Source organism: Ascidiella aspersa, chromosome 6 (assembly GCF_963924565.1).
Source record: "Ascidiella aspersa chromosome 6, kaAscAspe10.2, whole genome shotgun sequence".
Taxonomy (NCBI): domain Eukaryota; kingdom Metazoa; phylum Chordata; class Ascidiacea; order Phlebobranchia; family Ascidiidae; genus Ascidiella; species Ascidiella aspersa.
The window spans coordinates 32,655,922-32,674,324 of NC_139452.1; the positions used below are offsets into that span (position 1 = coordinate 32,655,922).

At 36.0% G+C, this 18,403-nt stretch overlaps 2 protein-coding genes across 2 annotated transcripts; both read left to right on the forward strand.

Moving 5' to 3' along the window:
* The first annotated feature begins 413 nt into the window (after window positions 1-413).
* Window positions 414-6,231, forward strand: LOC146141335 (alpha-tectorin-like). Its single transcript, XM_083392891.1, has 10 exons — window positions 414-480; window positions 1,433-1,535; window positions 1,821-1,998; window positions 2,488-2,645; window positions 2,978-3,152; window positions 3,588-3,658; window positions 4,322-4,505; window positions 5,193-5,306; window positions 5,607-5,709; window positions 6,044-6,231. Exons 1-10 carry the CDS (start codon window positions 414-416, stop codon window positions 6,229-6,231), a joined length of 1,341 nt encoding a protein of 446 aa, XP_083249017.1.
* Window positions 6,232-8,916: 2,685 nt separating this feature from the next.
* LOC146141336 (ectonucleoside triphosphate diphosphohydrolase 5-like) lies at window positions 8,917-13,139 on the forward strand. Its single transcript, XM_083391354.1, has 7 exons — window positions 8,917-8,970; window positions 9,552-9,725; window positions 10,035-10,241; window positions 10,900-11,000; window positions 11,374-11,624; window positions 11,959-12,208; window positions 12,692-13,139. The coding sequence occupies exons 1-7, from the start codon at window positions 8,947-8,949 to the stop codon at window positions 13,104-13,106; spliced, it is 1,422 nt and encodes a 473-aa protein (XP_083247480.1). The 5' UTR covers window positions 8,917-8,946; the 3' UTR covers window positions 13,107-13,139.
* Window positions 13,140-18,403: the final 5,264 nt, after the last annotated feature.

Consider the following 18,403-nt stretch of genomic DNA (forward strand, 5'->3'; position numbering starts at 1 on the left):
TAAATAGAAAAATCATAGCGAGGAGATTTTTTAATTTAAGTAAACAACGAAAGTACGCCTCGTCCTCAAGCATATCCAGGGCAAACATATTGTTATTAGATTTAGAAATTCTCCGTGCTTTCAAGGTGTACATCATGGCCAATGATTGGCCTTATATCTAAAAAAATTGTCGTATGTTATTTTATCGAACTTTAACAAACAACAATTGTAAATGTAAACCAATGTATATGATCCCGAATTTCATGGCATTGTTCTTTATAAAATATTTCAATTTTCCAGTCGTACCTAGTTGTGTTGGAAGTTGGTGGCCCTGTGTATAATGTCACTTTTTTTAGTTTTATTGCAGGATTGTTTAGGCAAAATGATTTAAGCTTAGTTGTGGGTAAAATTTAGTCGCAAGATTGAATAAAAACATGCTTTTCTTCGCTTTGAAGACGGTGCTCTTTCTTATTTCATTGTTTACGTCACAAGTGAATGCAGGTGAGAGCATATAATTTTTGGTGTCTCAAAACACACCGGCCAGAATTGATTTGGAGGGGCGGGGGACCCAAATCACATGTGGTACGTCATTTAGTTGAGCCAGACTTTTAAGTTCCTTTCAATTTAAAGGTTTTGTACAGCTTTCATTTCAGGAAAATGTTAACTTTAAATGTTGGGTAAATTTAACAAACTAAAACGCCAAAACAGTGCAAGAAATTATTGCCACATTAGTTGTTGCTTGGTAGACACCTTTTCGAAGTAGTTCAAATTTTTACGGGCGTTTTTGCTAAACTAATCAAAACCACCAAAACGTCCGATGGCGAACCGGTAACGAATTAATTTAGTGCATCAAAAAGGTGAGAGTGACAAGAGAAAAAAAATAACGCAAGTTTCTGACAACAACATCTACCCGCTTTGGAACATTGTAACAATTAAAGAAAAGTAAAAAATTAAAAAATAAATTGCAGAAGATAAATCATTCATAATGTCATTGTTGTCCGTTTGTAAGTCAAATTGTTAACATTATATTTATAAATTGTACAACCATATGTTAAGAATAAAACTCATTTAACAAGGGCAAAGTCCAAGCTGTAGATTATCGCGAAGTTAAATTACTTCAAAGGTGTCGATGAAAGTGCCGCGTTACGATGCACCTTCTTTGATTTACAACGAGTGCATTCAACTGTTATAATAATAACAAATAATAAGTTTATAACACGAGACTGTAAATAGTACGGATTTTTCAAATTGTACTTCTAATAAAAATTGCATAAGCGCTTGTCTAATCGTTAGCAATAAAATATTATCAATCAAGCGAATGTTTTAAACTTAGAAATAACAAAAGTTCTATGACTTGAATCCGGCAAACACATGAACAGTGTAGAAATAAATCTCAGACCCATATATGAGCCAAACAGACCAAAGGGATTAACTTTTTTACCAAACTTTGCAGACGCATGTGAGTCGACCACCCCACCGAGTAACCTTGACACGAGCACACTGGTGACCTTCACCGACTTCAGGATCACGTGTTCACCAGCCACCGTCACGGTCAAGTGAGTTTACCTGCTGTATTCTAAACAAATTTTTAAAGAGATTCAAAAAATTAAAAACACCCCCAGTCCAAGTCATTATATAAGCAAGTCAACTTCAAGTCATGTCATTTGATAACCGTGGTTAAAGCACACATAAGTCAAGTCTATTTATAAGTCAAGTCTATTGACTTATGTCATTCCAACGCTGTCTTACTGGACGTAAACAAGCTTAACCACTACATTAATTAATTAACCCCAATCCACCTTGCAGGTTAGACCACTTCCTCTTTAACCCTATTTTTACAGGTTAGACCACTGTGCTGTCCAGTGCTTGGGTCACGACTCCACTGAGGAACTGACCATCACCGACCCCAGTATTGACCAAGTGAACGCCAGCCAAGTGCTGATCGAATGTAGGCCTGAACTTATAGGAAACGACACTGTGTTTGTGATCAACATCAGTGACTGCTCGCCTTCTATCACTGTAAGTTGGTAAAATAAACTATTGGTGGTAAAAGGCAAGGCAGGTTGTGTTTTCCACTTTAGAAACTATGCACTTTAATCGCTGTACGTCGGTAACATTAAATCTTTAGTGGTAAAAAAGCTTGCGTTGTTTATTATTTTATGCTAGAACAGTGGATTCTTACTTTTATAAGGTATTTTTAGTATTTTACTCCGACATCAATACCCGACATTTGGTATTCTATTACGAGATTGATATTTCGGCAAGTAAATGCTAAAAGGCATTTTGTTTCAAGATTGCTAAGTAACAACTTTCTTAAGCGGTAGGGGAGTTATTTCCCATGAAATGCGTAAAATTGATATCAGATCGGCACCGATACCACCCCAGTATCGGATCGGCACCGATATAACCACGTGGAATTGTTTATCATAAAGATAAAAGTCAGGGTACTTTGGTTTTTGGATATTTGCAAATACCACCTTGCTTCTAAAATGTTTTGTTGCGTCACAGAACAACATGAGTCACGCGATCTACACTTACGCGGTTCGTTCGTACGCGGATGAATATATAAGCGGATCGGTCACTCGCGGAACGGACATCGCTTTCATCTTCAGTTGTCTTTACAACCTCAACGTGAGAACTTCACTGACACTAGGGGGCGCACAGAGGTATAAGTACACATACATTGCCCTAATGATAATATTGGTATGTTACTTTAATAAAACAGTGATTCCATTTATATATTTAACACCAAAAATATGGCACAGATTTAGATGCTTTAACTGTTTGCAATCCGAAGCTTAATATCCGCTATTTGTCAAAAATTTCGTGTTTTTTTATTTTTTGTTTAAATCGCTCAAGTAAAACACGTAATAAATAAATCACCGCAAAACTTAAGTTCGATTATTCGGTATTTAACTTTTCTAATCGGAGAACCTAATCTATTCAAACCAAGTTACGTCACTTACTGTGACGTCACGTATCTATTGTTTCGTCACAGTTCTTCGAGCCTTTCTTACGCCCCAGTGTCGTACGACCTCGCGGTTGCCATGGCGATATTCAACTCTTCCACCTTCAGTTATCCCGTCACAGGAACACTTGAGGTCGCTGTTCCCGATCACATCCACGTGGGCTTGACCTTCACGGATGGTGACGCCAACTACCTAGTGTTGCAGGTGTCCTTGAGATTAATAACAGTGTTTTGCTGGAGACAAGTTCTAATAAAACAAGCCTAATACTTAGTCGAGTCATTTTTACCAAATTGCCACTTGAAAAACAATTCAAGTTACATTTAAAATAACCCTTAAACTATTAAAATTCTTTATAGCGAGCAGTATTTCATTGAAAACACTGAAAAGTTTGTAAACCACAAATACACATTATAACTCTTAAAAAATTTGACGTCTGGGTCTATATAACGCGATTGTACCAAACAGTTGAGTTAAATAACCTTATTCAAGTCTTTGTGCAACACAAACAATTCCCTACATTTCTTATGTACTTATATTGCCCAAATGAAATGCGGATTCTAACGTAAATGGTTTAAGTCAATTGTGCCGAATACCTTTACTGGTATTTTAACCACCAACCCTTGGAACTTTGTATTCCAGGCCGTGAAGTGCTGGGCGACACCAACCAGCAGCTCCACTGATGCGAGACAATACGTCATACTAGAGAACGGGTGAGTCACGCATTGCGATAAAGTGAACTTATGAATAAGCCGGGATATTTAAGTTTTGTGCTGATTAGCAGATAATAGACTGGCGCTATGTCTTAGATAAGACGTTAGCTGTTGGCGTTGGTAAAGCAGCTATAAAGCAACAGCAGGCCTACATCTGATATGCACAGTACGGCATATATTCCAATAAGAGGAGCCCGGTACCTGACTACCCGGTATTTTAGACAAATTATCGTGATCCGTTTGAAAACCTAGGACGTCTTATTAAAAAAACAAAATTAATGAAATCAAAACGTTTAAAGGTAATTTTCTAACTGTTTCGCGTGACGAAGTATAGATACCTCCAGTTGGTAACCTACTATTTATAGATGAATTTAATTTTTAGGGTAGAAATTGCTTTATTGTATCGTAAATCATGGCTGAAGTACCAACATCAATTCGGTGTCGGATCGGCGCCGGTACCATCCGAGTAGACTTCGAGTAGAGGCGTGTGTCTGTGGATATATCAGACTTCATTATACTTATAAGACTTAATCACTGGGACTTTTGTTTTGCAAATGACTTGACTGGGACCTGATTTTCATAATTAGATTTGGACAAATAGGACAACTAACAAACTGTGACATTTATTAATGTTTCCGCGCTAACCAAGCCCATACTTACCAGGTGCCCAACCGACCCTAGCGATTACACAACGGTGAAGGTTTACGAGAATTACGAATCGTCCCAAGCAAAGTTCTCCTTCGCAGCCTTCACCTGGGGTTACCTGGATCCGTCGCAGCAGAGCATCTACGTTCATTGTGAGGTTGAAGTTTGCGACTCTGTGCTCAACGACACTTGTATTGTGAAGGTGAGGGTTGTTAGTCGTTGACAAATACCATTTATCTTTATATAGAATGTACTGAACAATATTGATAAGGTGGTAATGCCATAATACAAATAGTCCTTGCTATGGTGAAAAATAAAAAAGGTTATTCGAAACGTTCACAAAATGCTCCCTACTTCTGTATGGTCTTTGATGTTCTTACTACGTCCAACTAAAACATCCAACCATTATGCTTCAAAGTTCTTATGTTCAAGTATAATTAATAATCTTAATAACACATGCTACTCTGTACTGAACGGCAATTGTATTGTGAAGGTGAGGATTGTATTGTGGTTAGACCCGCTTTGTCAGTTTAGATTGTTCCAGTGTTTTAAACAAGTCCATTTCAAGACACTTAAGTTCAAGCCAAGCCCCTTGTCCGAAAGACTCAAGTGAAGTCAAGTCATTCAAAAACATTTACTTAAGTGCTAAGTCATTACGACGCTGATTGTGCCAATTTTTCAATTGTTAAATTTTCTAATGTTCTTATTGGCGCCTGTGTGTTAAAGTTGGAGTTGTTACAATAGAAATGGTCCTTCTATAGCTCTTTTCATTTGAAAAACTAATCCCATTTTAAATATTAAAATAAGATTTTTAATAAGGCCTTCACCACCACTTAAAACTACCGACGCCAGTTTAAGAACCTGGACTAAATGAACATTTTGTTGCCAGGGATGTATGAACATGGGAAGGAAAAAGCGAAAGAGATCGACATTCTCCTCCGATAGTATCGTGGTATCGGTCGGTCCGCTAAATATCGCGACATCATCATCTGTTTGTGAGGAGGTATGACGTAAAATAACTTAATATAAAGTCATCGTTACGTGATAAATTACAGTTATCGGATAGATTGCCTAACTCGTTGTGCATATTTCTTTCGATTTCGATTTTTGGTGTTTTACCAAAGTTTACCAGTTATTAAGTTGTTGAGTACTCAAAATTGTTTTTTTTATCTAAACAGAACTTCTAATTTTAGATTTATCTTTGTAGTATAAACACATAGCATTTTTGCTTATCATTTTTTTTTAAATAGAATCGTAAATTTATCGTAAATTGTTACGAATTTACAATATTTTGTTTGTTCAGTCTAATGGTGGCTGTGATCACGTGTGCGAACCCGGTAACCATGGCGACGTGACGTGTTCGTGCGTCCCTGGTTACCAGCTGCTTGACGACCGGAAAACCTGCGGTGAGTCGGCATAATTAGCTGTCAATCATATTTAAACTATTAGTCAGCTGTCAATCATATTTAACTTATTGTCAGCTGTCAATCATATTTAACTTATTGTCAGCTGTCATTAATAAATAACAATTTTTTTCGCAATAATAAAGAGGTTAAAAACGCTTTAATCAGATGTTTTTCAATGATTATCGTATTAGTGACGTGTTATTATACAAGAAAAACGGCGAAAAAAAGTATTCTTTCAGAAAATAAAAAGTTTATAACAAATATAAACTATTATCCTCCAACAATTAGAACTACAATCATTTACTTTTTACATTTATATTTTATTGATTTTTAGTTGTAAGCTTTCCCGGTGGAAATTCAATGTCGTCAAAACTGGAGAAGATAATATCGTCGGCCGATCTCCTCGTCTTAATCGCAATCTCACTTATTCTATTAATAAGCGCTGTGCTCATTGTTGCCATTGTTCGCAAAACAATCACGTACAAATCACGTGACGAACACAAATTCCAAGAACCACTTTAAAGCGGAAAATTTGTTTGGAGAAAAACTATATACAGCGAATTTTAAATGTTGTTCAAATATTTAGCAATATTGCTAAGTCAAATTTATTGTTGAAGAAAATTAGTTAAAGGTTTTGCTCATAATTTTTCTGTTTTATAGCACTTATGAAAGAGTTCATGCTTCAGCAATTTATGGTAAATATTGGCAAATTACAGCTCGTTTAAATAAAGTAAATGATCTTTGGTCTGTTGATGTAAATAAATACTGTGAATATTCAATGATTTAGCCAAGAAAAAAGTCATCGTTTTTCAATGTGGTCACAATAAACTACAGGAATAAAAATGGCGTTTGGGTAAAATGTGTTTTTTAATGCTTATTTAGCACGAGATACAAAGCACACTTAGCTACCTTACCAATAAGGTTTATGTTTAATGAAATCATTACCTCGTTGACGATTTGTATAACTATAGGCAAAAATGTGGCAAAAAAAGACGCAAAAACGAGGCATTTTTTATCATATTACGACCATGATTATTAAAGGTCGTACAAACACAAAAAAAGTTTTTATCTAATAAAAAAAACTTGTTGGGACCTCAGAGGATCATTTATTTTTCTTTGAACAAATTATTCTAAAAAAGAACGCATGGTATTTCGAGTAGCATAAAGATTGCAAGCTTTTGAAAATTTAAACAACAAAGGATGCAATTTGAAAAATACAGTTTAGAACTATTTCGGTGATTTGTATGTCAGTTGGTAGTCATGTTTGAAATGGTAAAACCACTAGGAATTCTTCGACGCCAATATAAAAGTTGAATAATGTTGGTATTTTAGGTCATTATATCGTTAAACCTATCGTTAAAATTTTTGATGATTACTTTAGAACAGATTCGTGTGAAAATGTTTAAAATATAAAAGGTAACTGTAAAATCATATCGAACGTGCGTTTAAAGTTTAGTAACGCGCTATTGGAGTCCAAAATTTATTAAGAAAATGTACTACTACAATAAAAACTAGACGGGGGTGTAATTGTTGTATATTTTTGCCAGGGGGTATATTTTCAGGGCTTAGTGTTTATTATTCAAGTTTTACTTTATTTTATTTAATTTTTTGTTTTTGTTTTTATTTGTTTTTTTTAATATTTTTCTTTAATATTTCGTATTGTGTACTTTATATTATATTTTTTGTTTTTCATTTTCCTTAACTTGTTTCTGCAAGCAAAAACAGATATGGGCCGAAAACTTCCCCACTTAAAATATGCCTTTGATGCGAAAGTGGTTCAAATATGGCGTAGAATTTGGGGAATGATCGAAACATATATTTGATAAATAGAATTTACTTAGATAATGCATATGGCTATTTTATTAAATTTTGACCAGCTTACGTGTTTGAAAAACAAATATTATTATTCTCTTAAAGACTAAAAATGGTTTAACGCCTATGGTTTGCTATACTTTTGCAAACTTTTACTCGGTAATTTTTTACCATGGCTTGGGCCGAGCAATCACTGTTAAAACAGGCTTTAAATCTGTCGTTTCAAACAATATGAAAAACACTATTACGTGCCTAATACGCAAACTATTAAATCGAAAGTTTTGCTAGATAAGTTTAGGCCTGATGTTGGTATGCTGGTTGGAGCAAGATGCACAATAGGTGCTAACAGAGAGGCGTAGACTGCCTCAAGATTTCGCATTTAAACTTGCGCGGTAAATACACCCTATTGACACATGATTATTAGACGAAGCTTATCGCGAAGTAATTGGTCGCCCGAAAAAATGCTGACGCCGCATTTAAAGCAAGCATTATAAATGATTCGCCGATATTCTGCTTTGAACATCCCTACTCGCAATGCTTCCCTGAGTCAATTGCACGTTGGATGAAAGTTCATTCACGGCCTTACCTCTTTGTGTATTACCGCGACAATAAAATGAAATACGATTTAGAGAATATTTGAAAAAAACGTATTTGGAGAATATCTGCTATTTGCACCTGTTTCGTATGTTGCTTCATTCCAACATATCAACACACAATTTTAAGTTGTGTAGGCCTGGTGTTGATATGTTGGATTGGTAACATGCGAAACAGGTGCAAAGAGAGAGAGGTGTATATTGCCACCAGATTTCGCATTTAAATTCGCAGTGGTAAAATATGTTGTTTCTTAAGAGCAATTTGTAATTTTACTAAAGAGAAGCCTTTTTTATAAATGCAAGTCGCAAGCGCCCAGTTTTGGACGCGGGACAATAAAGCGCAGCAGGCGTCTAGTCGCTTCGTCACTTTACGAGCTGGACAAAGCAAGCGAATATGAACGAATTCTGTATCGAAGTTTTTCTGCTGCTAGATGGCAGTCTTTAGCTACAGAGAGTTAAAACGCAATATTTCAGGTTTTTGCCCCCCAAGCAAAGGCACCTAGGGGTGCAGCCTCATAAACCTCGACATTGCACCTTCATACCACTCTACGCCATGTCTGAAAATTTGAAAGTTCTACGATGTATACTTTTCCCATAAAATTCTGCACAAAAATCGGTCTGAAACATTTTCGGGCAAAAACAAGATATGTCCCGAAAATAAATTTTCGGCCCATATAACAAGAAAACCTTCAAAAAACATTAAAATTTATTCAACAGCTGATAAATTACTCATGCGTAAAGCAAACCCAGCCATGCATGACGCAACGTTATTAGATTTATTACGTCATTAATTTTTACGACGTCATATTTTTAGCATTTTGGTTCTAAAGGCATGAAAATTTCACTTGGAGAGACGGTAAGTGAGAGAAATATGAGGTTATAGTTATTCTGATAAGTAGAACAACACAGTTTGGCACTTTTAGTTAATTAATTTCGTTTTTTGTTCAATTTTAAACGTTTTTAAGCCATTATTTCACATATTTTGACTCATGCATTATAGCTGACATCGTTAATACAGTTCTTTAAATTAGTTTGTAATATAAAGACATAGTAAATCAGGTTGTGTTAGCTTCCATTTAATTTGCATTGTAATAAGTTCATACTAGTTTTTTCAATCACTTTTTTTTAATTATGTGATAGTTAACAATTTAATTTATAATTTTCCCTACTAAGCTCAAAACTTTGTTAAATACCATGAAACAACTAGATTCAGTTACCTAAACTAACATTACCTATAAATGTAAATACAAGAATTCATTTTTTCACGCATTTTTGATTTACTGTGTACTTATTGACTTTTATGGCCCAACGTTTCATGTTATCTGTTTAACTTTAGATAGACGATGTTTTATTTGTAGGTTATTATCAATTCCCTCAAAATCAGGTGTACACTTTATCCTAGTTCTGTTTAGTTTTAAAGCAACTATATTTTTGCAGAACGGCAACTCAAGATCTGCCAACATGAAAATGTCGTCCAGTTCAAATTTGCTCCTACTCAACAAGAATTATGCAAATAAGAACGGCCCGATGAACAGACTGTGCATTATAATCCGATGGAGAACTGGGACGTGTGTGTTCGCTTCACTGCTACTGGTTGTTTGTTTAATCAAGGTATGCGATTTAATTGATTCAAAATTAAAAAATATATATCCATTTTTTTTCTTTGGAGCATAATGGTGGGAGGCTTGTTTACACATTTTTGTTAATTTGTTAAAAAAATTTTTTTTTATTTTTTTTACCTATTTTAATAACCCCTAAACTGATTCTTGAGAATATATTTTGAAACAGACAAAAATATACTAGGAGGAAACTGTATTCTATGTGACGTTTTTTTTTTTTTTAAATTGTCAGATAGAAATGTGATATACGTTTAGATAAAGCTTTTCAATGATTTTAAGTTTATATTTGCAAACATTTCAGCTTTACATGGCTTCTATGACAAGCGAACCATCAATCGAGAGTCTCGACACTGCATACTTTCACCACACGGTGGCAGCAACACAGAAAGATAAGTTCTTTGGTATCATGGTCGACGCAGGAAGCACAGGGTCGAGGGTTCATGTTTACGAGTTTAAAAACGACCCCAATTCTGCCGCACCAGTGTTGGTTGATGAACTGTTTGAACAGGTAAAGTCTCAAGTTGGCATTTGGATTAATCTGTTAAATAAGATTTTTTAATTTGTTTCTAAAAAGTTGCTGTAATCGCTTTTGCCGCTTCCTTTGCAACTTAAAGGATTAAAATTTTATAAAATAATTTTTTAAGGGGGTTTGTGCTACAAAGATTCCTTAACCATTTTGCAATATTAACTGTGTATTCAAATTCTGTCTCACATTTAAAAACAAAACTGATTTGTACTAGCATTGCTAACCAAGCGTCTAGTGGCTTTATTCAACTGAACCACGCAATCCACTTATCAACAATGCTCTCATACATAGAATAATTAATTATACTGAGTACTGGTGAAAAGGCTATTACTGAAAATCAGTCAGTCTTGTCAGGATTGTAGTTCAAGCAAGGTTTCTGGCATGCGGTGAGGTGCGAACTCACAACCTCTGTCATACTGGGACTGTCGCTCTACCAACTGAGCTACACAGGTTCATAGGGGAGCAATACAATCATAGCACCGTTGCCTGCTACATCCTGTTCGTCAAACTAGCCTGCGGCGAGGTTTAAACTTACGACCTCGGTCAAATCACAACCGACACTTGAACAGTATACAGTGGTCAATGGTCATTTCATGGCCGGTTGCTCAAAGCTGGTCTAATTGAACCTTTTATTCCTCAGGTGAAACCAGGTTTATCTTCTTATGCTGACGACCCAAAGGAAGGAGCGAACAGCATCAAACAACTGCTCGACATCGCAAAGAATAGGGTCCCAAAATCAGAGTGAGTTGCTGCTAATTACAATCTTTACTCCTAGTTTAAGTTTAAATGTCTTAAAATATCGTTCACAACCCTTTCAAGTGTGAAGTCTTATGGGGATATCAATTTTACATAAATGTTTTCCAAATAAATCACAATACTGTACCCTTTATGTTGTCATATATCTGTGCTAGGATAAGAAATCTTTAGTTTTTATACACTCTTTATCTACCCATGTTTGGCTTAAATTACTTCAAATCATCCAACAAGTGAATGATACATTCAAGATAAAGTGATTTGTAATGTCTATTTTGAAAACTTATAATTGTTGGACTTGATATTTCCCATAACTACTTTACTGTGATTTAATTTCACAAAGATATTTTTTACTTTTTAGATGGAGCAAGACCCCAATATCGCTGAAAGCCACGGCCGGACTTCGATTGCTTCCAATCGAAAAAGCTGAAGCGCTTATCAAGGAAGTTGAGGATTTGTTCTCACGGTATCCGTTTGTCCTCGCCAAGTCACCCGTATCGGTCATGGACGGAACAGATGAGGGGATCTATGGATGGATCAGCGTGAATTATCTCCTCAAACGATTGGGTGGTGCGTCGAACCAGTTCACTGTGGGATGTATTGATCTTGGAGGTGAGGGTTTAAAGCAGTTTTTTGAAATAATTAGTTTTATATTATGGCTTTGTGATGATATCAGGTGTTTTTTTTTTTTTTTTGGTTTAATATTTAGATAATTATGCATTGTTCTTGGAGGAAAGAATTTTGTAAAATAGAAAATTTTTTGATAACAGTTTAATAATATGTTGGCAGTGATGTATGAAGATTATCGAGAGGGTTTTGGTCCAATCAAAGGGATATAAGTCTATCTCCAATTTTTTTAATGTTTAAATAAATGCAACCACTAAATTATATTTTATAGAAGTTTATACATTTTTATATTTTTCTAATAAAAATCGTTTTTTCGCAGGTGGTTCAATGCAAATAACGTTCGCTCCCCACGAGCTGAACACAGTTGAGAACGCGAGCAAAGGTTTTGTGAGCGACATCAGCGTTTTCAACAGCAAAGTGAAGTTATACACGCACAGCTACCTCGGCTTCGGCCTAATGTCGGCCAGGGAGGCCAGCATGGGCGGTTCCGGCCCCAGGAACGAAGCCCAGGTCAGGACGGCCTGCATGCCACAGGGCTATAATGGTGAATGGAGCAACGGGCCAAACAAGTAAGCGAGTGTGTTGAACTGTGTATGTGTATAATTGCATATACTAGTAGTGCTAAAAGTATTTCACAATATACAAAATAACGTTCACATCAGTGTGTCGAACCTGGTATACGTTTAAGATACACTGTGTATACAAGCAGTGTTACTTGTCCAATAAGTACGTACAAGTCAGTGTGTTGGACTGCGTGTGTGTATAATTGCATATACAAGTAGTGCTACCTGTTCTACCAGCAATTATATCTTCTATGAGTAAATATACTTTAATTCAGTGCAGTGGTTCATAATCTGTGTTATTACCCCTAAAATGAGACAGTTTGTGGAAAGTAATTTTAACAATTGAGCAATCAGCTATTTGAATAAACGACACAATAAATTAATCAGCTTGTCATGTCAAAGACATTGCAGCCGGTGATATTTTTTTAAGCATCAATAATTTGCCTCAAGGTATTTTTACAGTTGTAACAAAATGCATTTCATCTCCAGGTACGTTATCGAAGGAGCAACCGGCATCGACAACACCCGCTACGAATTATGTCGAATCGCAACCGACAAAGCAGTAGATGGAAAGATATCTCACCCCGAGGAAATAAAGCATCAGTCCTTCTACATATTCTCCTACTTCTTCGACCGCGCCACACAAGCCAAACTAATCGACCCTAAACTTGGTGGAAAGCTGAGGGTTACTGATTATGTGAGGGTGGCGAAGCAAGCTTGCACCGATGATGCTTTCGACAAGGAAAACCCGTTCTTCTGCATGGATTTGTGCATCTTGTCATCTTTTCTCGAGGTTGGTTTTCGTTTTTCTCCTGAAACAGAGTTTCGTTCGATTCGGACAATTGATGATAAGGAGACAAGTTGGACACTTGGTGCAACTTTTTTCATGATGAACGATCTTTGAGTTTCGGCCCTTTATTAATTTCTAAAACCGTTGGTTCTATTAATTTTCTAAAACCGTTTGGTTCTAAATTTGTGGTATGCGGCCCACCAGGAAAGTTATAAAAAATGAAGGAAATATCCCAACTTTACCATCGCTCATAATACACAAGATGGTATTAGGTAAATAGCATAATATAACCGTTATCTAATTGATGGTATATATTTAAGTCTCGCATGTATATTTGTGATGAAGACAGAATATTTTCTACAATTACTAAAAGATATTTCCAAAATTACAAAAACTTGACCATTACCCTTACCACTCAGCAAAGTAAAAAAGTAAAAAAATAATATTCTTAGTTTTAATTAATAGTGTACATTTAAAACCCTATAATTACAGAAAATCTGTAACTAGACTTGGAATTCTATTGAGGTGCACTTTTGATTATTTTCCAAAATTACTAAATATTGTTGCGGCATAATTCAAAATCTCTCCAAAATAGTGGTTTGACGCGGTGAACATCTTAACAACCACTTGGTTGAAAGTTGAAACGGTGCCTAAATAGGAAATTTTTAAAAATGTGTGCAGTGTCTTGTAAAATAGGAACGGTTTTATGTAGTTTAAATTTTTAGGGAAAAGGTGCAATGTTATATTCCTTATATTTTCATTAAAACTTTGCAACATTTTAAAATATTTGCACCATCAGATTATTTTTGTGCGTTATTCAATCCATCAACATTCACAACATAATTTTCATCTTATTTTACAGCAGTAATTCTTATGTTATTAGAAAGAGAATGTTTGTTTTACTACATCTGTAATTTCACACCAATATAAATCAAATTAATTTAATTAATACACAAATGCTTTAGAAATATTATGTTACTTATTAGTTTTCTGTTTTTAAGTGTTTGTTTTATTTTTAGCAATGTTGCTATTTATTTTTGTTTCTATTTATTGATACACAACTTCCAATAGGGATGTTTCATACTTAATACTTTATTTTTTGACACCAATGCGCGATGTTATGGACAAAAAGTATCGCGATCCGATAACAATGACGTCATTACTATCTTAAAACAACCAAAATAGACAATTTTTCCAATTTATAGACCCCAAACGTGCTTTATCGTTAAAAAGATAGTCCCCTTCAGGTGTTAACCCACATTGTGTGACCACTGCCTTGGATTGCAAACCATGGCCAGAACTCTATTAACTTTACATCGGATCGGCACCGATACCATTTTATTATCGGACGAGTATCGATACAACCACTTGGCATCGGGTATCAGCTCCGATCCGATATTATCGGACGAGTACCGATACTACCACTTGGTATCGGGTATCGGCTCGATTCGATGTTATCGGACGAGTACCGATACTACCACTTGGTATCGGGTATCGGCTCCGATCCGATATTATCGGACGAGTACCGATACTACCACTTGGCATCGGGTATCAGCTCCGATCCGATATTATCGGACGAGTACCGATACTACCACTTGGCATCGGGTATCGGCTCCGATCCGATATTATCGGACGAGTACCGATACTACCACTTGGCATCGGGTATCAGCTCCGATCCGATATTATCGGACGAGTACCGATACTACCACTTGGTATCGGGTATCGGCTCGATTCGATGTTATCGGACGAGTACCGATACTACCACTTGGCATCGGGTATCAGCTCCGATCCGATATTATCGGACGAGTACCGATACTACCACTTGGCATCGGGTATCGGCTCCGATCCGATATTATCGGACGAGTACCGATACTACCACTTGGTATCGGGTATCGGCTCGATTCGATGTTATCGGACGAGTACCGATACTACCACTTGGTATCGGGTATCGGCTCCGATCCGATATTATCGGACGAGTACCGATACTACCACTTGGTATCGGGTATCAGCTCCGATCCGATATTATCGGACGAGTACCGATACTACCACTTGGCATCGGGTATCAGCTCCGATCCGATATTATCGGACGAGTACCGATACTACCACTTGGTATCGGGTATCGGCTCCGATCCGATATTATCGGACGAGTACCGATACTACCACTTGGTATCGGGTATCGGCTCGATTCGATGTTATCGGACGAGTACCGATACTACCACTTGGTATCGGGTATCGGCTCCGATCCGATATTATCGGACGAGTACCGATACTACCACTTGGTATCGGGTATCGGCTCGATTCGATGTTATCGGACGAGTACCGATACTACCACTTGGCATCGGGTATCGGCTCCGATCCGATATTATCGGACATATCCAATTTTCAACGTATTTTTTCTAGTAGTTTGCATTTAAACGTTTCTAAGCAGTAAAGCCAGTGCTTTTTGCTATTGCTTATTATATACTTCTTACCAGCTGTAATTATCATCAGCCGAGGTAATTGCTTTTACTTGCTTTATTGCTGCTGTGAATTATGCACAATTGTGTTTTATTACGTCATAACAAGTCGATTGTTCTGCCCGGAAGCTTTGTGTGACATTTACGGGGATAGCGTCATATTGCGGTTATGCCAGGATCAAATTTATTGGATATAATTAATCGAATATTGTGTATCGCAAAATTTTACGCAGAGATATTATTATTCGTGAAAAATTGCGCTATTTGCAAAAAGATAAATTTATAAATATTTATAAAGTCATTTGTCGTTCTTTTTGTGACAATTTTGGAGTCAACATTTGGTAATTCCGAATCTTACAACTATCGATTGAAAAGTTACGAAGTAGTTAAATACTCAATCCAAGTGTACAGACTTGCATTTTTACATATTTTTTAATATTTCTAGATTAAGTGTCAGTGCCATTAAACATTCTGAATATTTGAAATACTGTACAAGTCTTTAAATTCGTATTTATAAACCTCTATGTCGATTTTATATCAAGTACTTCCATTTACAGTTTACGATCGCATTTTGTCAACATCTACTTCCAGCTTTCGTTTTTTTGTATTTTCGCTTTAATATTGCTATTTGCTGTTTGTATCGTGTCGTTGTTGCTTAGATTTAAAATGAACAAGAGAAACGCTTCCAATATTTTGTGCTGACTTTGCCGTGAGGGATTTTTATTGCTTAAACTAAACAGCTTGGCTTAACGCATATGAGGACCCCGGTTGTTGTTGTATAATTTGGGTGCTTTGTCTTGGGAGTAATTTCACAACAAAAAACTTGAAGGTTTACTATTTACTCCGGGTGTTGTTTGCGATTAAGTTTTGCTGAAACGCGATAAATAAACAAAGTAGCTGCGCGATATAACAAACTTCAAAATATTTTTTAAACTTTGAAAAGTATAAAATGTTAAAACCGAAGTGAATGACCTCTCAGTGGTTGTAATGAAGTATTCTTGGCACACAGGAGTTTCTAATTACTCAAACAAAGTTAATCTAGAAACCAGGTAGATTTTGCACGGACCATTGCAGGGTGAGACTTTACAGAACCATAGTTTGTTGTTAATTAATTTATATTTTAAGTGTTTGACTGAAATTATAGTGTAGGTTTCCATGAACTAGGAAAGGTTGGCCAACCAGCCAAATACCAAGACCCACATTACTAATTTGGTTAACAGCAAACAGCCACACAATACCCAGAAATTAATATCACCCTGTTTATTCCCCACTTTCACGCAAACCTTTGGCCAGCTAGATTTAATACAGACGTATAATAATATTGTGTAAGCTACGAAAAGTTAAAGCGAAACCAAGCCGCCAGATATTCAATTAAACTTCTGAATTTCTGCTTTTAAACATGAAAAAATTCGACTAATCAACAAATTGTAATAAGTTAAACTATGCTTAAGAAATGCATCGCTTCGAACAAAAATCAGTCAGCAAGGTCTAAAACTTTTAATGTAAACATGCATTTCGCCACAAATGACATCATCAGTTTATCATATTCAAATAGAATTAAACTGTGTGATGGTGAAAATTGCAAACCAGCTGCATTTCAAGGCGGCACATAATCTTATTTTTTTATTTAGCTTTCAAGGTTAAGGACACAATATTATTTCCACGATCAGTTTTTCATCAACGGACTTTGACCTTCAATTTTTCTGGCGTTTGTGTGTAGACTACCGCTTGGTGGGGTGAGAGCGCTCAGGATGTTGTGGTTTTTGGTTTCTTGGAATTTTTAAACCAGCTGGGAATTTGAACTCGTGGGAATTTACGTTTTGTGGACTGAAGCGAATCAGCAAAGTGTCGAAGAAAACAAATTATAGTTTGTAGCGTTAAATTGGTTAGTTGTGGTGGACTTGGGTTGTAGGAAATCAGAAAAAAAACGTCGAAGTAATTATTTTGAATGTCTGGTTGTGTAAAGTATATTTAAAAAACTGAAGTAAATATATATTTCGGGTTTACTCATCACATTCGAATCGTGGCTTTAATATTATTATTTATTTGGAGTTAGTTTAGAATGTGTTGAAGCCTGTATTTTTCTTTTTTGTTTTGTTTCTTCATCACAAAATTCCAGCATCCAAACAGTTTTGCGTTAAGAGGCCAACTGGGAACATCACGCTGACATTTTTGTAAAGTTCATTCGAAGAAGCGAAACCAACGAAAGCAAATGAAAGATGTTTTGCTTTGTTTCCCCACAGAAATATTTTAATTCAGCGAAATGTTCACGTTTAATTTACGTGCGTAATGACACATTCCGAACAGTTAACGTACATACGATACATAAACGAACAAAATCTTAACCGCTGTAACAAGAGTTTATTAACATTAAACAGAATGTTTAATAAAAGTTATAACCTCTCTCTTTGCAACTATAGGGGTTGCTTAGGTCATTGAGGTCTGTTTTGCACAATTTAAGGAAAACATTATAAAACGTGGTTGAACTGATTTTTCGACCCAACAACTTCTTTGGAGCACCTGTTTTAAAATTCCGACTTAAGGCGGATAAACCATATCAAAATATAACTGTAGGTTGTTGCGCATATTTTACATTTTTCTAGACTATAGGTTTGCACTTTTATTTCCACAACAACTCAACATAAAACATGAGTTAATTACTTTTTAAACCGAAAACTTCTTTAGAACAACATGCCTTTATAATAAATTGCAAAGTCAAAAAGGTCGATTAAATCGACATATATGATCTTCAGTTAATTATCAAGCTACATTACAATCCGTGTATAGTGTATAGTGTATGCATCCACTTTAACGCAAGAAAATTGAACGATTGCCATAAGCAAAAGCCAACGCCGCTCTCCCACGCATTTCAGCTCAAGACTCGACCTTTGATCAAGACTAAGAATGACCTGGGGTTACGCGCGTGTGACCGAGAGTAACCTCGCGCTTGTGGAT

Bases quoted from the DNA above. Each gene is read 5' to 3' on its own strand.
- LOC146141335 (XM_083392891.1), top strand. From the start codon at position 414: ATGCTTTTCTTCGCTTTGAAGACGGTGCTCTTTCTTATTTCATTGTTT. The intron at 1,999-2,487 runs GTAAGTTGGTAA...GTTGCGTCACAG, and splicing joins ACTGCTCGCCTTCTATCACT to AACAACATGAGTCACGCGAT. The intron at 5,307-5,606 runs GTATGACGTAAA...TTGTTTGTTCAG, and splicing joins CATCATCTGTTTGTGAGGAG to TCTAATGGTGGCTGTGATCA.
- LOC146141336 (XM_083391354.1), top strand. From the start codon at position 8,947: ATGAAAATTTCACTTGGAGAGACG. The intron at 9,726-10,034 runs GTATGCGATTTA...CAAACATTTCAG, and splicing joins TGGTTGTTTGTTTAATCAAG to CTTTACATGGCTTCTATGAC. The intron at 12,209-12,691 runs GTAAGCGAGTGT...TTTCATCTCCAG, and splicing joins TGGAGCAACGGGCCAAACAA to GTACGTTATCGAAGGAGCAA.